The sequence below is a fragment of the Cryptomeria japonica genome, chromosome 10, assembly GCF_030272615.1.
Source record: "Cryptomeria japonica chromosome 10, Sugi_1.0, whole genome shotgun sequence".
Taxonomy (NCBI): Eukaryota; Viridiplantae; Streptophyta; class Pinopsida; order Cupressales; family Cupressaceae; genus Cryptomeria; species Cryptomeria japonica.
This window is the reverse complement of record NC_081414.1, coordinates 791190103-791211700: the sequence shown is the minus strand read 5'-3', so window position 1 is coordinate 791211700 and position 21598 is coordinate 791190103. Positions and strand designations below refer to the sequence as shown.

Genomic DNA, 21598 nt, shown 5'->3' with positions numbered 1-21598 from the left:
CATCAGGTGCAATGATCGCTCTTTCTTGTGCATCATAGTGCATAGCACATTCAACCATTAGCTCAGCACATTCTTTAGCTGGTGGAAATCCAACTACTTGGACGATGCCATTCCTCATCATCTGACGAGCAATGGGTGTTGGCAAGTATCCATCATGGCCATACATTCTCTTTTTGAAGTCTTCAAAATCCACATGCCCAAGGTCAGTATCTATGACATTCTTCCACTTGGATTTGATCTTTGATTCCGGCTGCAATCCTTTGTTGGTAAACTTCATCTTGAGCTTTTCTGGAAGGAACTCCTTTGATAGTCTTTAGCCTGCAAAACATCATTATTTCTTGAGAAAATTCATAGTTTTAATTCTGATTCTGGACGTTTAAACTCAGAAATTTCACTTTCAGCCTGTTAAAAAGTTAAGATTTTGTGAAAAATCAGATTGAAAGTGGAAGAATTTGGCCACGAAATCGATAAATTTGTGAGAAATAAGACAGAAAGGGGAAAGAATTCAGTCAATTTCAGATTTTGGATCTTCGGAATTGCTCGTGACTGAAATCTACCTTCAATTCTGGAAATTTTTTCTTAAACTCAAAAAAAAAACACTTTGTTTTTTGACTTCCAATACTTAGAAAAATTTTAATTCTTAAAAATTCCTTCTTGAAAATCAATTTTCCACAAAACCTAAAAGAAAGAAAACTTCTTCTCAATTACACTCCAATCTTCCAACCTGATAGTGAATTTGAAAGCGATTGGTTGAAAATATATAGAGTTAAGAATTTTAATTTTAGGAGCTCCATGTTTTTTGTTTTTTTGATTTTAATTATTTTTAATGTTTTAAATCTTTCCAAAATGGAAATTTTATTTTTCTCTTAATGATTCTTTCGTAGCCAAAGAATCTTCTAGATCTTTCTTTCAAATTCCAAAATTTTTCAAGTGTTTAATTTATTTTCCCTTCAAAAATAATTCTACGTGTTGGAAAATAATTTTAAAAAAATTTCATGTGTCAAGATTTATTTTCCAACCCATTCATTTGATTGATCCTTGATTTCATGTGCTATTTTGTCAAATTTGTTGTTCCTCTAGTTCTAGATCTTTCTTTCAAATTCCAAAATTTTTCAAGTGTTGAATTTATTTTCTCTTCAAAAATAATTCTGTGTTGGAAAATAATTTAAAAAAATTTTCATGTGTCAAGATTTATTTTCCAACCCGTTCATTTGATTGATCCTTGATCTCATGTGCTATTTTGTCAAATTTGTTATTCCTCTAGCTATTTTTCTTTCCTCGTCATGGAAAGTTGATCATCTTCATGTCTAATCTTCAAATCATGGGCGAATTTTTCATCTTGTTTAGGCATCCTCACATATTCCATTTATGCCCAGGCAAACTTTACTTCTTCTTGGCATTTGTCTATGCCTTAGGTCGGACTTTGAAGACTTGATTGGATATCTATCTTGGTGGACCTCTTACATACTCTTTAATTTGGACATCCTTCATGTTTAGGTCAAATTCCATCATACTTTGTAGTCAATCATGCCTAGGCAGATTTTATGACTTCATTGGCCAACCTTCTTACCTTGCCTTTCATCTTTTCCTAGGCGGACTTTACCTCTTCATTGGCTATGTCCTTTAAGTTTTGGGCGAATTTTGTGAATCCTAAGCCAAGGTGTTTGCCTAGGCAGATTTTATGACTTCATTGGCCAACCTTCTTACCTTGCCTTTCATCTTTTCCTAGGCGGACTTTACCTCTTCATTGGCTCTGTCCTTTAAGTTTTGGGTGAATCTTGTGAATCCCAAGCCAAGGTGGACTTGGCAAGTGTTTAGACCATCTCCTCTTGATGTCTTCTTGGCGGGCTTCACCTATGCTTAGGCCAAGGCAGATTTTACATTTTTCTTTGCCATCTTTTCTTTCTCATGGCGGGCTTTGATGTTGCTTAGCCATTCATCCTTGATGCTTACTTTACCTTCCCCTAGACATGGCAGACTTCAGCTATGTTTGGCCATCTTGGGCGGACTTTAGGCTTGTTAGACATGTGCTTTAGGCTTGGGCGGAGTTGAAGAGTGTTGTGCCAATCATCCTTTAATTATGCTTTTCCTTACTTAGGTGGATTTTCAATTGGTTGAGACATACTCCTCTATCTTCCTAGGCTGACTTGTCTTCACATCTGCCAACACTTGGGCAGACTTTGCTTCATGATGGACAGTGTTGAGAGGGCGGACTTTAGATTGGTTTGGAACATGCTTACTTTGGTGCAAATTTTACCTTGCTACCCTCAACTCCTCCTAGGCAGACTTTGAAGTTGTATAGCCATTCATCCAAGGCGGACTTTGTGACTTCTTTGCCATGGGCGGACTTGACTTCTCTTATGCCATCTATCCATGGACGGACTTTAGGCTTGTTCTTGCCATGCTTTATCTTGCTTAGGTTGAACTTGACAAGTGCTTTGGCCATACTTTCCCTGTTGCTGACTTAACCTTTCCATCATGCTAACTGCAGGTCGGAGTTTACTTAACTTTTGCCATCCTTCTTAACTGCAAATAGGAGTTTGATTTATCTTGGACACATCCTTGCTAGAGACGGCGGACTTCATGCAAGTCTAGACTTTTTCCTTGGGCAGACCTGGCTTTCCATCTGCCAACCTCTCTTGGGTAGACTTCATGCAAGTCTAGACTTTTTCCTTGGGCGGACTTGGCTTTCCGTCTGCCAACCTCTCTTGGGCGGACTTTGAGAATGTCTTGCCATTCTTTCCTTGGCTTGAGCGGTCCTTGACTTGTTTGGACAACTTCCAACATGCGGGGCGGACTTTGCCAATGTCCTGCCAAGTTCATCTTTTCTTGGGCTGAGTTGGAGGTTCATAGGCCATGGCGGACTTGGAAAGTCATCAACCATCTTTCTCTTGGCCAAGGCGAATTTGACCTTCATGCCATCTTGCACTTTCAAACCATTTTCATTCAAACTGCCATGTCCAAGTCCGATTTGCCATGTTCATACCTGGATCATCTGGAACAAAACCCAAGATTAGGGTTTTTACCCTACTTTTTACACTGAGACATAATTTTTCAATTCTGACAACATGGGCATTGATCATATGACTCGAGGAACAAAACCCTAATTCTACTTTCAAAAAAGCAGAAAAAAGCAAAAAAGCAAGAAAAAGCAAAAAGCAAGCCAAAAAAGTTGCTTCCTGGATTGCTCCCAAAATGCCAAAAACAAATCTTTCTAAATTTAGAAAAAACCAAAAAAGCAAAAATTTCTAAAAATAGAAAGTTATCAGAAATGACCCAAAGCAATTGTGGTCCTCGTCCTTCAAACCTTCTAAGTACTTTGACGGCATTCAAACACTATTCTAACCAAGAATTCTCTATTTGACTCCGGATGACTTCTCAAAATCCCTAATCTTAAACTCTCAATGAGAAGACTTATGAAATTGCAATGCTAAGACCAAAACCCTGAAAAGCAAACAACAAGGGGGTCCCCATTCGCAATGGGGCGATGTGTGAAATAGGTCACAACAGGACTTAACTTAAATCACATGTTTTATCATATGTTTTAAACTGTTTTAAAGTGGGTCCTTCTTTTTGAGATGTCTTTTGTGTATTGTGAGTTGTTGTCTAATGTGGCGGGTAGGTTGTATTCCATTGGAAAACTCAGAACTCAGTGAGGACCTTTTTCTTGTTTTGCCGAGTCTCGAGTTGTGGCACGAGAACTAAGAGCTCGGAGCTTGGGGAACTTTATGGCAAGTTTCCGATGAGAATGGTTATGACAATGATATGTAAGAGTCACTTGGCACTCGTTGGGGGTATTTTCTCCATTCCAACGAGGCCCGAGTAAAAGAGGACAGGATGTTCTGTTAGCATACGAATAAGATCCAGCGTGTCAGCTTGGACCTCGCTAAGGTGGCTTGAAGGATTTCAACGAGCGTCTGAGAAATGGAAATAAAGTGGGGGATAAACAAAGTGATGGATCAAAAGTGGTCTCCTTAGGTAAGGAGATTTGAATTTCGCTGTCAGCCATCGTTGATTTATGATCAATGGTTCAAATTCAAACTCGTGTTATTGCGTCCCCATAATTCACACGAATTGCATTTATGAGGAAGAGGCTAAAGATTGAAAGTTGTTGTTGGTTCTTTCATTTTCGAAGTTCAAAGAGAGTTTCAGTGTGGAAAAGGAGATGAGGCTATTCTTCCTGCGAAAGATTCAGCTACCCCAGAGTTTGTATCAATTCGACAAAAGCTTGTAAGTTCCATTCTCTGCATTCTCTGATAACATTTTGAGTTACTTTTGAAAAGGCAGAGTAGGGTAATTAGCTATAACCCTTGGTTGAAAATTATACGGGATTAGGAGAGAATAATTGCGAAGCAAATAAAATGTCCACTTCCTCGAAAGTCTCATAGTTTGGTGAGCCCAAAGCAAATAAACAAAAAAAGGAGAAGAATCTCCATGATGATTTAATTGGCTTGTTACCTGGGTCGTCGTATAGGCCTAAGACTGGGGCGGGTGTCCCCAAGTTTTTTGACAAGCAACACAATTGCAGAGAAAGTTATTTTAGTTTTAGGGGACATCACATTTTCAAATACTTCTTTTTGAAGTCAGAGTCTGCTATCTAAGAATGCAACCCTTGGAGGTTAGGGCTGGCTAGGTTGGTAGTTCCGAATGTGTTTGTTAATATAGGCCTGATTAAAACTCTAGCCAATTGTTATAACCCTGAGCGTCGATATATTAGAGTTGTGAATGGGAGTGTGTTGGATATCAACAGGGATAAAATATTAGAAGTATTTGATATGTAAGATTGCAGGGATTGCACCACAACAATTGATTTGGAAGGGTTAAAAGCAGAGTATGATGCCACTGAGGGTTTTTATAGGAGAAAGTGGTTACCTGTGCACAAACCAAGATACAAGGGTGATTTGCAACAATTTGCTAGAACAAAAAAAACCCCCTATAAAATTGATCTATTCTATAGATATTTTGAGATGACATATTATACAATATGACAGGTGTTGGGGTATGATGGAAATTCTATGATGCCAAAAGAAATTATGTTGCTTACTTGTGATGTTCAAAGTGAGACAGATTATAGGACATAGGATTATCCTCAATTTGTGGCAGATGCAATCCATGATTCACTGGTTAGAATTAAACAGGGTAGTGCCACAGTAACATTCAGGTGGTATTCCTTATTAATGCACATGCTACTTGTTCTAAGGACTGAAGTATAAAGTATGGGGACCAGCACTCCATGTCAGACCTTTTGATCAAAACAATGTCAAGAAGCCAGTTCAATTGTGGACTTCTATTTGCGATTGTGGATATGAGCATTCACAAGAAGTTAATGAAAGAATTGATCAGCAGGAAGAAGAAGAGGTGAATCAAGAAGTGAGATTGCAACCCTATGTCCTGCCTGATGAGCAAAATGATGGCATGATTCAATTAAGTAATTATTTGACTGCACTGTCCATTGATGAAGGGGCTGTACTATTGCCAGGGTTGCCAACTACAGACACAGACCTGCCATGCCTGTCACACCTATCCCTATGGCGTCTCAAATCCAATTTGTCCAATGTATTCTGTAACCTGTCAAGCGCTTGCACAATCCTAGGCTGAGCATTAGCCAATGTTCTCATCACCTCATCAGGGTCGGGGTGGTTCCATCTCTCCTCTTGTTGAGGACTCCTATTTCCCTTAGGAATGTCACCTATATCAAAGTCCAAATAACCTTGTGCTCTCCTATGTGTATAATATTTGTATGGTCCTGTCCTACCAGGGTACATGAAAATTTCTCCAAACCCTCAGGCTGGCAGGTTCACTGCCCTAATACCAATGAAAGATCCCTTCTCGAGCTGATCTGAAAATTGAACTAAATTTTCTGATTTTTGGATTGTTCTCGTTTGATTTTTCTTTGACCAGCGAAAGGAAGTGTTTGGTTTGGTTTTGTATTTTTGAGTTTTTGATGCCAAATGGGAATACAATGCTTGAAAAGGAAATAAATAGAACAATGACACTTTTTTGGACCTTTTCTACTATTAAATAAGTGACTGATTAGGAAATCAGAGCTCTGATTTTTATTACAGCAAACAACAATTGCAATTTTGAAAGATTTATTTCAATAGAAGGACAAATAGCATACCAGGGGTCCCACGCCAAGCCTAGGATGATGTGTTTTATTGGTGAATTCAAATAAACTGCAATATAAGGGCGTCCCAGGTAGACCAATGCTTCCAATGAGGTTTATTTGCACTAACTATAATTATCAAAAACAATTATTGCAAGAGTTGACAATTCTGCTACTGATTCCTCCAGGTTCCTAGGCAAGATCACTGAATTTGCCTAATTTTCCACAAAGGATCACTCATATCAATCACATATGCTTGGATAAGTCTGTTAAATCACTTTATTTGCTGATGGTTAATGCTGACAATGAATTTCCTTACTTATTCCAACCCTAATCACTGCTGTATGAATTATTTGATATCCCAGCTGCCTCCAAAGTGGTACGACTGGCTAGGAGAGGCCACGTAGGTGCTAGGAAAGGTTGTGGCTACCTTTGATTGCTTCCAAAAGCTGATTCCCTTGCTGTTGCAGGACTGCAATTGCTGATAAAGTCTGATTATTGTAGCCCACACAGGAATTATGGATGAATTCCTCAGTTTTGTGACTTGGGGTTTCGTCCAGGCTCATCTGGAATTGTGGAGGTTTCGTTCTCGAATGTAGATTTGCTGCATTTCTGAATTTGCAGAGCTCCAATTCCCGTACAATGCCAAAAAAATGAATCACCGAATGCCAAAATGAGAGCCTTCAACCTTTTTTATTAACCTCCAACCTTAGGCGCCACTTTAGGGTTCTAGATGCTATGACAAGTTGGAATATTCTCCTCAACTTGGGCGTACATAATAGAGGGTCCAATTTCATTAATAAATGGGCCCACTTTAATTAAAATACAACTTGCCTAGGTAGGTGTGCAAAAGGGGGGTCACTTTATGTTTTAACTTTGAACTTAATTTTCAACTTAACAAAGTCACACTGTAATTTATTTCTATTTTCAGAAAAAGTGACTTAGGAAATAAAATAACATAAAGTGCTTATAGAATAAGTTGTCCAAGGCCAAAACTAGCTAAGTATGAATTCCCTTTGCTAGCCAAACATCCCCTATCCACTAAATTCACTTGCGGAGATGGGTAACGGACGAATCTTTGTCTCCTGAGTGACCACTAGGAAAGAGGGGACATTATAGTCCTCCGTTCTCGGGATTGCTTGCCCTCAAGCAAACACAATGTTGGATGCTGTAGAATTGCTTCTCCTTACCATGTAGCATCCTCTATGGGCAAGTCTTTCCATTGCACCAAATACTCTTGGATCACTCTATTCCTTAGTCTCCTCACACGCATATCCAGGACCTCAGCTGGTATCATAATCAATCTACCCTCTTCATCTAATGGAGGTAACTTTGGTGAAGTCATTGTATGCTGTCCAAGGGCTTTCTTTATTGAAGATACGTGGAAAATATTGTGAATCTTGCTCTCAAGAGGCAGCTCAATCTCATAGGCAACCTCCCCAATCCTCCTCAGTACTCTATATGGCCCATAGAAGAGGGGTTTGAGCTTTTCCGCCCCAATTTTCTAAAGAGTGCTTTGCCGGTAAGGTTGTAGATGCAAAAATACCATATCACCAATCCCAAAAGTCCTCTCACCCCTGTGTCGATCAGCGTATATATTTTGCTGATTCTGTGCATGTTGTATGTTATCCTTAAGTGTCTTAAGAATGTCTTGACTTCCTGAAGCCAATGCTGAGCCAGAGGCGCTCTATTGTCTCCAAGTGCCAAACCCACGAAGGACAAAGCATCATATCCATATAAAGCACGAAAAGGAGTCATGTCTATAGACACATGGTGTGTAGTGTTGTAGCAGTACTCTCCCAGATATAACCAGCGTACCCATGCTCTCTGCTGTCCTACAACCTAGTTACGTAAGTACCCCTCAATCCATTTGTTGACTATCTCGGTTTGTCCGTCTGTCTGGGGGTGGTAACTAGTACTTGGAATCATTTTTGTACCTATAAGTCGGAATAACTCTTGCCAAAATGTACTCATGAACTTGCTATCTCGATCACTAACAATGGTCTTAGGAAGACCATGGAGACAGAACACCTCTCTGAAAAACACCTTCGCTACTTGAGAAGCTGTGTAGTCGGCTGCAATAGGGAAGAAATGCGCATATTTTGTCAACCAATCCACAACTACATAGATACAGTCTTTCCCTTGTACCCTCGGGAGTCCAGTAATAAAGTTCATGGATATTCCTGTCCATTTCTGCTCCGGAATAGGTAATGGTTGCAGCAGAGCTGCAAGAATGTATGCTCTGACTTATTTTGTTGACAAGTCACACATTACTGTACATAGGGAAAGATGTCTTCTTTGAGACCCTTCCATGAGAATCTCTCCCGTATTTGCCTGTATGTCTTGCAATAGCCTAGATGTCCTGCCACTGGTGTATCATGAATGGCTCGTAAGATTTGATCTTTCAATTTGGATCCAAGAACCAAATAAATTCTGTTTTTGTAGTATATCACATTATCAACCACTATAAACCTGTCATCATGAAATTGCCCATCTAAAATCTCGCATGGCTGCTGATTTTTAAAGTACAAAACTAAAAGTTGAGATTTCCAATCAGCTGAAATATCACTCAAAGAACACAGGGCAGCAACTGAAGGTTTTCTGGAGAGTGCATCAACAACAATATTTTTCTTACCTTTGACATATTCGATGTCAAAGTCATATGCTTGAATTTTACTAACCCATTTTCGATGACTCTCATTGAGTTCTTTCTGCTCTAAGAAGTACTTCAAGCTATTGTGGTCCATCCTCACCACAAATCTACCACCTACTAGGTCTTGTCTAAATTTTGCCAAAGCATGCATGATTGCAAGCATTTCTTTGTCATAGGTGGAGTATAACTTCTCATTATCCTTCAATGTCCTGCTCTCATATGCAATAGAATGATGATTTTGCATGAGCACTGCACCAATACTTTCACCTGAAGCATCGCACTCTAGCACAAAAGGCTGAGTAAAATTAGGAAGGGCCAATATTGGACATGAACTCATAACCTGCTTCAGCCGGTCAAAAACACTCTAAGCCTCCTCACATCTAAAGGCACCCTTCCTAGTGAAATCTGTCAATGAGGCTGCAAGTTGCGAGTATCCTCTAACAAATATCCTGTAGTATGCACACAACCTGAGAAATCCTCTCAACTTTGAAACATTCCTAGGAGAGGGCCAATCAAGTATTGCCTGTATTTTCTCCTGGTGTACCTTCACTCCATTTGCACCAATCACTATTTATGAACCTTCACTCCATTTGCACCAATCACTATTTATGAACCTTCACTCCATTTGGACCAATCGCTATTTATACTTGTTAAATATTTGGGAAGACCATTTAATTTTATTTGGTGTTTCACAAAGAATATGCTCTATGGTTGTGACTATTCATCTTAGAGAACATCAACTTTGCCACTTGTTTCTAAATAGGATCTACTTGCTTTACAAGCACGACCCCTACTGTAATAGTGGAACTTGAGAAACAAGTGAAATTTAGAACAAATAGGATAGTTTTTAACAGCCATTGATTCAAAGACAAGCTGTTCAGTCAGTTTCTCCAGTTGACAGCTCAGTGTTTTGACATGATTGACATTATTGTGGACACTAATGTCTTGTCATGTAGTTTTAATAATTTCACTTTGGGTTTCCTCAGGCATTTTTCATTGTACATGAGGAACCTGTAATTAGTGATTTGAATTGTTTCTAGTGTAACAAATAATGAGAGTTTTCTAGACTGAATTGGCAGTTCAAATTTTTTCTAACACTTTGGTTCTCTATACTGTACTCATCATCAGGGAAGAGGGTTCTGTTAGACAGATCTGATACCGGGAGTAAACTGAGAGGGAGGGGGGGTGAATCAGTTTACCATCAGAAATCAGATTTAATGCATATCAAAACCATTTAACTGGAGTACAAAGAAACCAACACAGTGAAGAATAGAACATGAAAGCACAAAACACACAACACCAATATTTTGATGTGGAAAACCTGGTAAATGGAAAAACCACGGTTGGAAACCCTACCCACAGTCAGATGAATACTCTGTAGTAGTATTGTGAACAATTACAATGGGGTCTGCACTTGCAGAAAGGCCAATAGAAGTCTCACTGACTTACAAAAACATTGGACTACAATCCGGAAAGAATGAATTGTGAAAGTAGCATCTCCTAATGCTTGATACAGTTCCGGTTAAGCACATATGTCTGCCCTACAATACAGAAACCTTCACCGAATGATATATCAATTGTTCGCACATAAACCTTCCTCTGATAATGCAGACATAACCATCGATCCCATCCATCGATATCTAAATTACATGAATAAGTCACCTATAAATACAGATCATCAACCTTATTGACAAGGTCGGCTAAACCCTAAACCCATAAACCCATAATAACAAAAATTACATTACACGGTATCACCAGACCAATGTTATGATTTACATTACATAGCATGGACCTAAATCAAGTAACCAAACAATTCCCTCCATTGGAAATTCCGCTAAGACCAAAATCCAACACGCTTCACCAACCGGTAGAAACCCTTAGTGAAGTAACAAAGAAAGTCCAACCAGATCCAAATAGGACCACCATAACAGCACACCAGCCAATGCAAAGTCACCAAACACTCGGAATATGATCAAGAAACACCTTCAACATGATAGAAACCGATTTCATAAGCCGGACCAAAATCGTCTGACCAAAACACCAAATATATACTGGTAAAGCTAACCGGGAAAGCCAGAAGCTAGCCAGTACTGGAAAATACCAACCGGGAACATAAGCGATAGTTACCGGAGCACCAAAACATAAACCAACAGAATATGGAAAACAAATAACCATCTAGAGTAAGCATCCAAAACCGATTCTAGAGATCTGATCATACCGGATTAGAATCATAGCCAAGACCAAGATGATCACCAAGACTAATCGGGATAGTCTCCAACTGGGATACAGTGTTGACATCAATGACAACACTTAACCAAATCCAGCATATTGCCAACAGGGTCTATGTTAGTTTTACCCAACTTTATAAGTTTTGTAGATAGTTCAAAATACTCCTCTATTTGCATACCAGTAGTATGCAAGATGGCTTCTAGCTATGTACATCTGTTTGAGATCAATCAATAACCCCAAAAAATTTCATAGGAAATTTACTAATTGTTCTGTCAATGGGATATTTATTAATTGTTCGGTCAATAAGCTAACTGTAGAAGAGGAAATTTGAACTAAGAGTGCAAGTGCAAACTAATGGTCTGCTTTTACCTTGGATTATAGTGTAAATGAAAGGTAAATAAAACAATACAAACTTAGAAAAGCATCATACCTTCCATGATATATTTGATTGCTCCAAAGTGATGTGCTGATGTTGTAGTGGTATGTTGAGTTGCTCTTGGGGTCCCCAATGTGACAGCATATACCTGCAAATTTTCTCGTATGAAAATGCTTGCTGATGGCATGAATCTTTAGAGTTGAGGGGAGAGGAATGGAGGTTAGGATTTGTTTCAAATAGAGGGCTAGGATTGACTTGATTATATGGATGGCGAGGATTAAAAATTAGTTAAATTTGTATTGAAGGTAGTTGGAGATGGTTGGGTACAATTAGACTGATTGATTTAATCACTAGGATTGAGTATTAATTTCATTTTGGATTGAATATGTGGAATTTAAAATCGTTATTTAAGAACTTAGTTGAAAATAGATGGCTAAGATTATATGCTAGTTTGACTTTGGATTGATGATTTGGATTTATTTTAAATTTAAATTGTTGACGTGACATGATTATCCTGTTAATGGGGGATCAGCCTAGGATTTGGAGACTTAGGCTAACTAATCAAATAATTAGATTATTTAATATGTATGTAGGATGTTAGTTTAATTAAACAAATATGATATCTTTAATAGATTAGATGATGGTGGAAATGTTAGAGGATAAGCCATAGCTAATTAAATTAATATAATTTAACCAATTAATAAGAGTTGATATGATGAGAATGTGATTACAAGTGGGCTAATATGGTGGCAAAAGTAGTGATGTTAGGTGTGTCATTAGGGTGTGGTTAATTTTAGGTGTGTACACTAAGCCCTTTGAATCTTTCTATTTGGATGTTGAGTTTTTCATATGATGCAGTCATTCTGTGTTGGGATTAAACATGATATCTCTACAAGTTTGATGCATGATGTGTGGTTCTATTTAATGCAGACCTATATTGATCACAATTTTATAGTTTTCTAGTATCTTTGATTTGAGGTCATTCATCCATTTTATGATGGGGTTTAATGGCTGGATCGGAACTTTTTATATTTGAATGGGACAAAGCTTTGATTTTGTCTTCCTGTGTATTGGCTGTTGTTAATAGTCTCTGTTGACCTGTCACTTTATTCATATTGTTATTCTTTCTTGACCGTCATCTGCAGGAGGCTGATCCAATTCACCGTCCACTTCTGAAGTTTCTCTTTGCTCGTGCTTGCAGACCATACTTTGATTTCATAAAGTCATGGCTTTATCGAGCAGCTGTCAAGGATCCATATAAAGAGTTCATTGTTGAGGCATCAGGAAACATGGAATCTAATTCATGTATTGGGAAAGGATATGCAAATCATTTTCCTGCCTCAAGTATAAGGGTAATGTTGAAGGTTACATTCGAGACTTTTGATTTCATTTCAGAGATATTGTGTCAGAAGAAGTACTGTCTATTGAGTCAACCAAGTGTTAACTTAATAAAATAATAAACATATAGCATACATTCAAGTTTATATATCTTCTCTCAGGTTGATAGTTGTATTGTTTTGTTACTGTTTTAAGTATACAATAGAATGAATTTCTCTGTGCAGGTGCGTGATGGAGTTTCTGTACCTTGTTTTCTGAAACATGTTTCTACTCCTCTCCTTCGAGCTGGTCAGCAGCTTCAAGTACTTACAAGGTTGTTTCATACTGCTATGTTTGGAAAGAAAATATCACATTTTTTGAGCAACTGCATGCCTTCTGCTGCTTTGACTCAGTTATCAAGTTTGGAAGCTATTTTAGGCTCTTGGGCATATTTTTCAAATGAGAATGCATTGCATGAGCCCGTTTTAGTTTATAGCAAAAGGAAGTTAGAGGAGTTGATTCAAAAGAGGGAAAAGGCAAATCGACAGATGCTGGAAAGACTTGACAAAATTTTTGTAGGTCTGAGCAATATTTGTAGGCAGAAGGGATTCATGGTGAGTGCTTTTATTATTTCCTTAAGTTGTTTTTGGCTGTTTGAATTGCTCTTTCCTTTTTTCTGTGCACAAGTTTCGCAGGAAATAATACTTCCATATACTATTTATGTTAAACATAGAACAAGAGGTAGCTATGTCTCAATGTACTGCTGATAGTCAGCCTTTGTGTTAGTATAAATAATATTATTGTGTTTTTTTTTCTCAATATGACATGTTACACTTAATGTGAACATTTTGAAGAAAATATTGGATGATTATAAATGTGTTGCTTGTAGTCAGCTTTTGGTTTGGAATAAGTAATTTTAAGTAGTTTTTTTCTCAATTTAATCTGATACACATTCTACAAACATTTGTTAAAGAGTGTGTTTGACTTTGTTATATTAGATGCTAAGCTTGCATGTTTAAATACCATTTTGGTTCCAGGTAGCCCCTGTAAGCCATGGCTCACAATATTTTCATGGTCCAGAAGACTACCAAGGAAACTCACAGAAGGTTAATGACCAGACAGAGAAAGGAGATGCCATGTCTGCTACTAGAACGTTGTAAGTCTCACTTTTTATGTAAAAGATTAAGTAGTTTCAATTAAAAATACTGAATAGGCTACTATAATGTTATTTCTCACCTTCCTACTTTCCCTGTAAGTTTGAAAAACTAACTGATAAATTAGTTGGAGAATTTGGAGTTATACTACGCTACTTTTGTTTGGCACTTACAAAGGAATTACATTATAAACTTTTCATGGAATCTGACAGTTCGAAGTCACTTTTATTCCATTTATGAAGATTTTTGGCTAGAAGGCAGAGGCAATTAGTGATCAATTAAATCTGGATATGAATTTTTATGATTGTTTCTGCTAACATTAGTATTTCATATGTGGCAATTGTTTTTACAGAGATACTCTGTGCAAAGAAGAACATCAGGAAAACTCTTCCAAGTTCTTGGAGGATGATTTTCAAGGTGGATTTGGAACATCATCTGAAGCTGTAGATACAGATTTCTCCGAATCATCGAGTGATGAGGATAGCTGGAGTGATAATATCCTTACAGACTGCACTGCAGTATCAGGATACAAGTTAATGGAAACAATATTTGGGGATCAATTGCAGGAAATACCTAGAGAAAGACTGGATGTTAAAAAAATGGGTAGGTCAGGTGATGGGAATTCACAATCTTCTTTGATCAGGAAGTCCAAAGATGATAAAGTTGTAATAAAGGATTCTAATTGTAATGATAAAGTAGGATCTGAAATGGGATGTAGAAACTGGGTTCCAGTTCCCTCATCAGGGATCAAGTTATCAACCGATGCAACTGAGAACAGAAAGCTTGATTCGCTGATTTCAGACTATCAAAGAGGAACAAACTGGCCACAGAGTGGTCTTCCTAGAAATCCATTTCTCGTTGCATTAGCATGTGAAAATAAATCAAATGATTATCTTTTGCCAGATTTTTCTGACAGTGATAATGCATGGGACATTGCATTTGGTAGCGCCTTGGGTCCTGTGCAGAGGTGTCACCAGGTCTCAGAGACTTCTCTAATGAAAAAAACGTCTCTCCAGAGTTCTAAAGTGGAATCCAAACCATTTACGATGAAAAGTTATAGTGATCATGAATGTTCAGATTTTTCCATTGTAGATGGTAATCATTTTTTGGAACATCAAAGTAGTTGCAGTTATATGGCTTTTCATCCACTGCTGACAAGAAATGCTTGGGGCCATCTGCAGTATCTTATTCCTGAGAGGAGTCTTAGTGAGCGGCAGGCTAACAGTCTCCCTTACTATGATTTTTCTTCTGTAACAGAAAACCCTGAAACTTTTGCAAAGAACATGGCTTCCGAGGATGTTGGAGTTGACCATTCCTTCTTGGCTGAGCACCACGAGTACATGGAAAACAGACATTCCAATAACATTAGGATGATCAATCATGAGAATAGAAGGACAAACCTGACAGATGATTGTAAACCGAGTTCTGAAAGTGGTATTCTCAAAGAAACACAACCATCTGGAGAAATCTTTTGTGAACTTGACCATAATAACATGATTTACAGAAGAAAACTTGCAGATACCGACAATAATTATTTAATGTCAGATTGTTACAAAGAGGACAGCTTGTCAAAAGTGTTTGGGGGTGCCAAGTGGGAGACATCTTTAGGGTATTCTAAGAATGAAGAAAGTTTGGAAACAGGAGAATTTGAGGAAGATTCAGAAATTGCATCCGAGATTCCACTGGATGTTGTCATCGACAAGTGTATTGTGCAGGAGATCATGCTTCAGTATCCTTCTGATTGTGTTGTTCTTTCTTTTTCTCAAGACATCTTAAAGACAATATTGAGCCAATGATTTGCTTCCATTTGCTCAAGACATCTTAAAGGCAATATTGAGCCATTGATTTGCTTCCATTTGCTCAAGACATCTTAAAGGCAATATTGAGCCATTGATTTGCTTCCATTTGCTCAATTTGTTTTTAGATATCTTAAATGACACACCATTGTGATGTAGGAATTGTACCCTTTTCAGCTAGAAGATTTTCGTAGACAACTGATGCTTTCAACTTGAGTTTGCTTGTGGTCATTCATTTTTGAATTCTCTCTATTTACATCCATTTGGTGTCAGAAGTACTGCTAGCCTAAATTTCACATCCAGAAAAGTTTGAATTGTTTTCTGATCCCATAACTTTGCCTCTCTGCATCTATTTTGAAGAGCAGAAAGTTTTCCAACTATCCTTGTTGAAGTCAATAAAAGTTATTTATACTCCATTACTTCCTCTAGGATACTTCTATATAAGTGATACACAATAAAAGAGAGTTAATTTGCTTCTATATAATATGTGTTTTTTCTTTTCACACCTATCTTTTTCTTGAATGTATTCATTCTAATTTTTGCCCCATAGGAGACCACTGAGATTATGTACCGCTTCTATATCATCATCTCCCAGTCTTACTAGGGAAGTATCCTAGTGTGGATTTAGGCTGATTACATATCTAGGTTATATTCATGTTGTACTCAATTTAAATTAATATAAGATACAAGATAACACATTTGGAGAGGGAGTAAACACATAACATAGCTTAGGACAAATGCTTGTAGAAATGACCTAGATAACATTGTTCAACTTTTGGGATTTGAATGCAATCCTCCTATGTTTTATATATTTAAAATTTAAAAAAAATCTAAATCCTTTATAATCTTCTTATATTACGTTGAGGAGTTTATTTAAGTTGTTAATGCAGATCTTGGAATTCTTTGAGGATCTGAGAATTATCCTGGTTTATACTAGGATAGTAATTATTCTATGTCAATCTTGAGATCAAAATGTAGTTATAGAAGGTTTTGGAGATGCAAAACTTATATTCATAAATTTTGGTGGCATAACCGTTCTTGGGTCACTTTTATCAATTGTCCAAATTGTTTAGTTCAATTATTAATTACTCACTAAATTGTCAGTTTGGGTTTGTAAAATATACACACACATGCACACAAAATGTGCAAAATTAATTTAGAACACAATTGATAATTATAGTCAACTTTTAAAGATAAATCACAATGGTCTATAATCTATATTAATGCAACTGCACATGGAAGATCAAAACAGATCATCATAGTGATCTTCATCAAGAGCATCAATGTTATCAGTTGGTTAGTTGGAACCACAAGTAGCATTAAGCCTTTTCCACTAGCTGCACTAGTCCATGGAGCACATCATCTTTTCTTCTAAACATTCTGAAGTTTTTTTGGTTTATAACTTTATTCACATAATGTGCTACAATTTTTCTTAATACAGTCAGGTACATTCTATTATGAAAGAAAAATAATCTGTGTCCTTATTTCTCTATATTCCTTTATGTTTCTATAAACTTTTGAGATAGATGGTCTAAGGAATTTCTTATAAATCATCTTTTCTTCTAAGCATTCTAATTTTATTTTGGTTCATTCACACAATGTGCTACAAATTTTCTTAATAGAGTCAGGTATCAATGCATCAGTGATTTTACTGTGAAGCTGCTTGAGGAAGGATTTGGTTTCCAGAAACATTTGTTGGCATTGCGGCGATACTTCTTCATGGAAGTGGCAGATTGGGCTGATGGATTTGTCACATCTCTGTGCCAACATGTGTGTAGCTACTAAACGATTGCAGATCCCATTTCATTCTTAAGAATTCCAACATTATGAGATAATTTTCAGCTGTCTTTTGTTTTGGAATCATGGAGATGCACTTTTAATGTTAATGTTCATTAATGCTGCATGGGTGTTGTCTTCTCTCTGAATTAGAAATGGTCTCCAGCAGGCAGTCATCAGAGGTTGTTGGAGGTTCAGGCAATGTTAGAATCAGCCTTACAAAGGTCTTCATGTGAAGGAGATGAATATGATGATCGGCTATATATTTACATCAAGGATGCTGGTGGAATGCCACATTCTGAAAATAGCCTGCATGTCTTGCCTATTTCTACTGGTGCCTCTTATTTTATTAACACTAATAGTGAGTAGCGATTTTTTCTAATTTGTTAACTAGATACATAAGCTAAAATATCAGCTGGGACACTGCTATTACTTGGGTTGTGCTTGTCATATTGACATTTTGAGCTGATTTGTAGATTTTCATTTTGTTATATTTTTCCATATCAAAATTAAAACATTACCCTTGTAAACAAGACAATTTTGATGATTGCAGGTATAAATGCTTTCGATTTCATAGGCCTGGGTTTCAAAGTGGATTGGCCATTAAACATTATTCTTAAACCAGATGCTTTGAATATGTATAGTTCTATCTTCAGCTTCCTGATCCAGATCAAGCTGACCATGTTTTCACTAAATGATATCTGGAATTGCTTAAGGGTATGGTCTTTCATTCATTTTTCTTAATGTGAGTTTCGTGGATTATGAAGGGAAGTTGTGCTTTGAGAGCAATACATTTCTGATGTTGTTTCATAATAAGAAGTTGTAGAGTCAGTTAGTAATGTTTGCAAGCACATGATCATGAGGTAAATCTTTGATGCATCAACAACAATTTGGAATGTCTGTGTTGTTTCTCAACACCTTGATTAAATATCTGTATTTATTTTGCAACTGTTTTTCTGTCATCTTGTAGTAGTGTCTGACTTTTTTATGGTGCATTTTTCCTTTTATTTTCTGAAGTGTATATTGGTAGTTCCCTCTTAATGTCATCCAGGGCTGTAGTTTGTGCCTTTGTGGTGCTTAGTTTCTTGTTGGTGGCATTATAAATTTAATAATTTCTTTTGGTTTTAATCTAATATGCTGGTTCGGGTTCGAAGAACCTGTGCGGCAAAATTTTGAAAAGGGGTGTGGGTTCATTAGTACAAAAACATGTAAATTATATATATATATTTTAATATTTATGCAACCTATAAGCATGAATTAAGATTAGCATGTCACATAGCATCATATAGACAACAAAACCAACATAAACTTGTAATCATAGCATCATGATCATACCATAATAGCATCATATACATCAAGTTTAATATCAAAATGACAAAATATTCAAGTATCATTGTTTCAACTTTCAACAATTTAAAGTTTAATCATCCTTTGAATTGTCTAATTCATCATCCTCATCCTCCTCCTCCTCCTCATCCTCCTCATCCTCATTGATATTAGATGAACCAATGCCAATGCCACTTGCACTTGCACTATAAGTTTGCTAGCTATCTGAGTCATCAAGTGTTAATGCAACAAGCTGAGAAGCGGAAGCATCCAAATCAGTATGCTCCTGCTCTATATCCCACATCTTCGTTTCCCCTTGGTTGTAGTCATGTTGATTGTGTGAAAGAAGACTAGGTTGGAATGCACATATACTAAATTCTCCGCTCTTTTTGATAGCAACCTATTGCACTTTACTGAGTGGATGAAAGAGTGTGTGCTCCAATTTCTTTCTGAAGTAGATGAAATAGCAACCTATGAAGACAAAGTGAACAATTAAAGTTATATATTTATAAAAGTTAAAATTAAAAATTACTAGCAACCGATGAAGACAAAGTAAACTATAAATAAACCTGTGATAAATTTTAATTAATTAAACTTATTTGTGATAAAACTTTGACAGTGAGGGGTTGTAGGTTTTGGAAGCATGTGCCATGGAAGTACCACCAACTATGAGCATCCTTTCTTGGATCTATGACGAAGAGCATCAACACTTAGACCATTTCCATTTGCAAATTCTATGAATTCATTTGTAACAATATCTCGCAAATCATCATCAAGATCGAGTCTAAGGAATGCTGCCTTGTACCCATTAGATACTTCTAGATCTCTCCATGGTGGAATCCTTCCTGGTTTATCAATAAATTGATTGCTATAGTACTTTGGTGTCAAGGCATAGGCAAGAAGATGCAAAGGAGTGGTCATCTTATTCCACCTTTCTACAACAATTGCTTCCACTTTTTTGAAGAATTTCTCCTCGGGGTCATTCTCTCTTGCATTTATAGTGCACTTCATTTTTTCAAGCATTGAGTCAATGCCATCATAAATCTCACCAATGCAAGGGCTATCCATGTCGGTATAGCGAATCATGCTCATAATGGGCTTAGTGAAACTAAGGAGATATGTCACAAGATCCCACCATGATTCATTCAATATTCGGTCCCTAATTTTTGCTGCCCTCTCACTACTACTTTGCTTCCATATTGTCCAATTGGTGCTGATCACCATATTGCATAGTGCCACTCTAACTTTCACAAGTCGTCTCAAGACGATTGTGTTTGATGCAAAACGGGTCTCAGCAACCTATAACATAAATCAATGCCAAAATGATTAAAAAATAAAGCCAAACTTTAAAGAAGAATACACAATATAGCTTACACAATGATATTATGAACATTGAAAATTTAAAAAATCAGAAAATGTAAAATTAAATTACTATTTCACTTACCTTCAATAGCTCCAAATTCGAAAAGGATCTAAAAATCCCTTGAGACATGTGGTGGTTTGTGGTGAACATCTGGATGTCCTCAGCGTTTACATACACATCTTTGATCCATTTAATTTTATTTCCAATCTTTTGTAGCATAAGATTGAGTGAATGTACTGCACAAGGTGTCCAAAAGATGTGATCATAGCATTCCTCAACCAATAAACCAACAACTCTACAATTTTTTGCGTTGTCCGTTATGACTTGGACAACATTGCGGGGTCCCACTGACTCAATGGCGGAGATGAGAATATCTGTAATAAATTGGCCATCTTTTACTTGGCCCTCACAATCCACAACTTTCAAAAACATTGCCTTTTTAGGGGACACTGCTATGACATTGATCAAGGGACAATTTTTAGAATCTTTCCACCCATCTGAAACAATTGATACACTTGTCTCAACCCATGAATCCTTTATGGGTTTCAATGCATCTTCAACCCCCTTCACCACTTTTTCAAATAAGGTTCCACGTACCTTCTCATAACTTGGGCCCTTATACCCTCTTGGAGCTTCATTAACACTTCTCAGCATTTGCTTCCAATATGGGGAGCAAACAACATTGACAACCAACCCATTTGCATATATGCACCTTGCTAGATCTTGGTCAGCAATGTCTCGACTCTCATTTTGAAATGCGGTTTCTAAAGGCCCCTTTGTTCTTTTGTGTGTCAAGGGTGCTTCACTTTGAGGTTCAGTTGTGGAAAAGAAGGGGTGGTTTTCTACTATAACATTGGGATTAGATGGGGCTTGCATTCCCTTTGTTTTTTTTGGTGCGGTTTGATTCAATCTGCGGGCTTCTCTCTCTTTTGCTGCCTCATGCTCCCTAATATATTTTATCACTTTCTCATCTGGTATAGGTTTACCCTCTTTTCTAGGGCATTTTTTGATGCCTCTTCCTGGTATTCCACACAAATGGCCTACCACCTGATAATATGAGCTATTACGTTCTATACCACATCCTTGGCATCTCCAATGGAATCCCCCACCTCCTGGAAGCGGTCTTATAATGTCGAGATACTTCCATAGGGGAGAATTTGGATCATTTCTTTGTTTTGATTGTTCATTTGTGCCAATGGAGGAAGAGGTAGATGCCATTCTAGTTCCTATGGCAAGAAATAATATGAACATATTCAAAAACCAAAACAAAATAATGAAAAACAATTAATGTTTCATGTTTGACAATTTGTGAAACAAAAATTGTTGAAAAAAATGTTCGGAAACCTAGCTCTTGCAGCAGCCAATGGGAGCTTGCAAATGTGTGGAAATGATGTTGCAACACTTGTTGAAGCTTCAAAAATCAGTCTTCAACTCCTCCTATTTGATTTTGGAAGCCAAACTTTGTTCACCCTTTCTTCAACCTCCTAGCAAAAATTTTTTAT

The 21598-nt window shown here is 37.2% G+C and overlaps 1 protein-coding gene across 10 annotated transcripts in view; it reads left to right on the top strand.

Annotated features, from left to right (window-relative positions):
- LOC131039215 (uncharacterized) overlaps positions 1-21598 on the top strand; it is a 178865-nt gene that overhangs the window by 29418 nt on the left and 127849 nt on the right. For 8 of the 10 annotated variants that reach the window (XM_059212144.1, XM_059212140.1, XM_059212139.1 and 5 more), the window contains exons 5-11: positions 12510-12728; positions 12927-13295; positions 13719-13837; positions 14188-15564; positions 17260-17401; positions 17561-17768; positions 17961-18124. In XM_059212144.1, the coding sequence (XP_059068127.1) occupies positions 12510-12728; positions 12927-13295; positions 13719-13837; positions 14188-15564; positions 17260-17401; positions 17561-17768; positions 17961-18124 (2598 nt within the window). The remainder of the gene's footprint in view (positions 1-12509; positions 12729-12926; positions 13296-13718; positions 13838-14187; positions 15565-17259; positions 17402-17560; positions 17769-17960; positions 18125-21598) is intronic. The other 2 variants (XM_059212141.1, XM_059212148.1) reach the window with 2 other exon arrangements.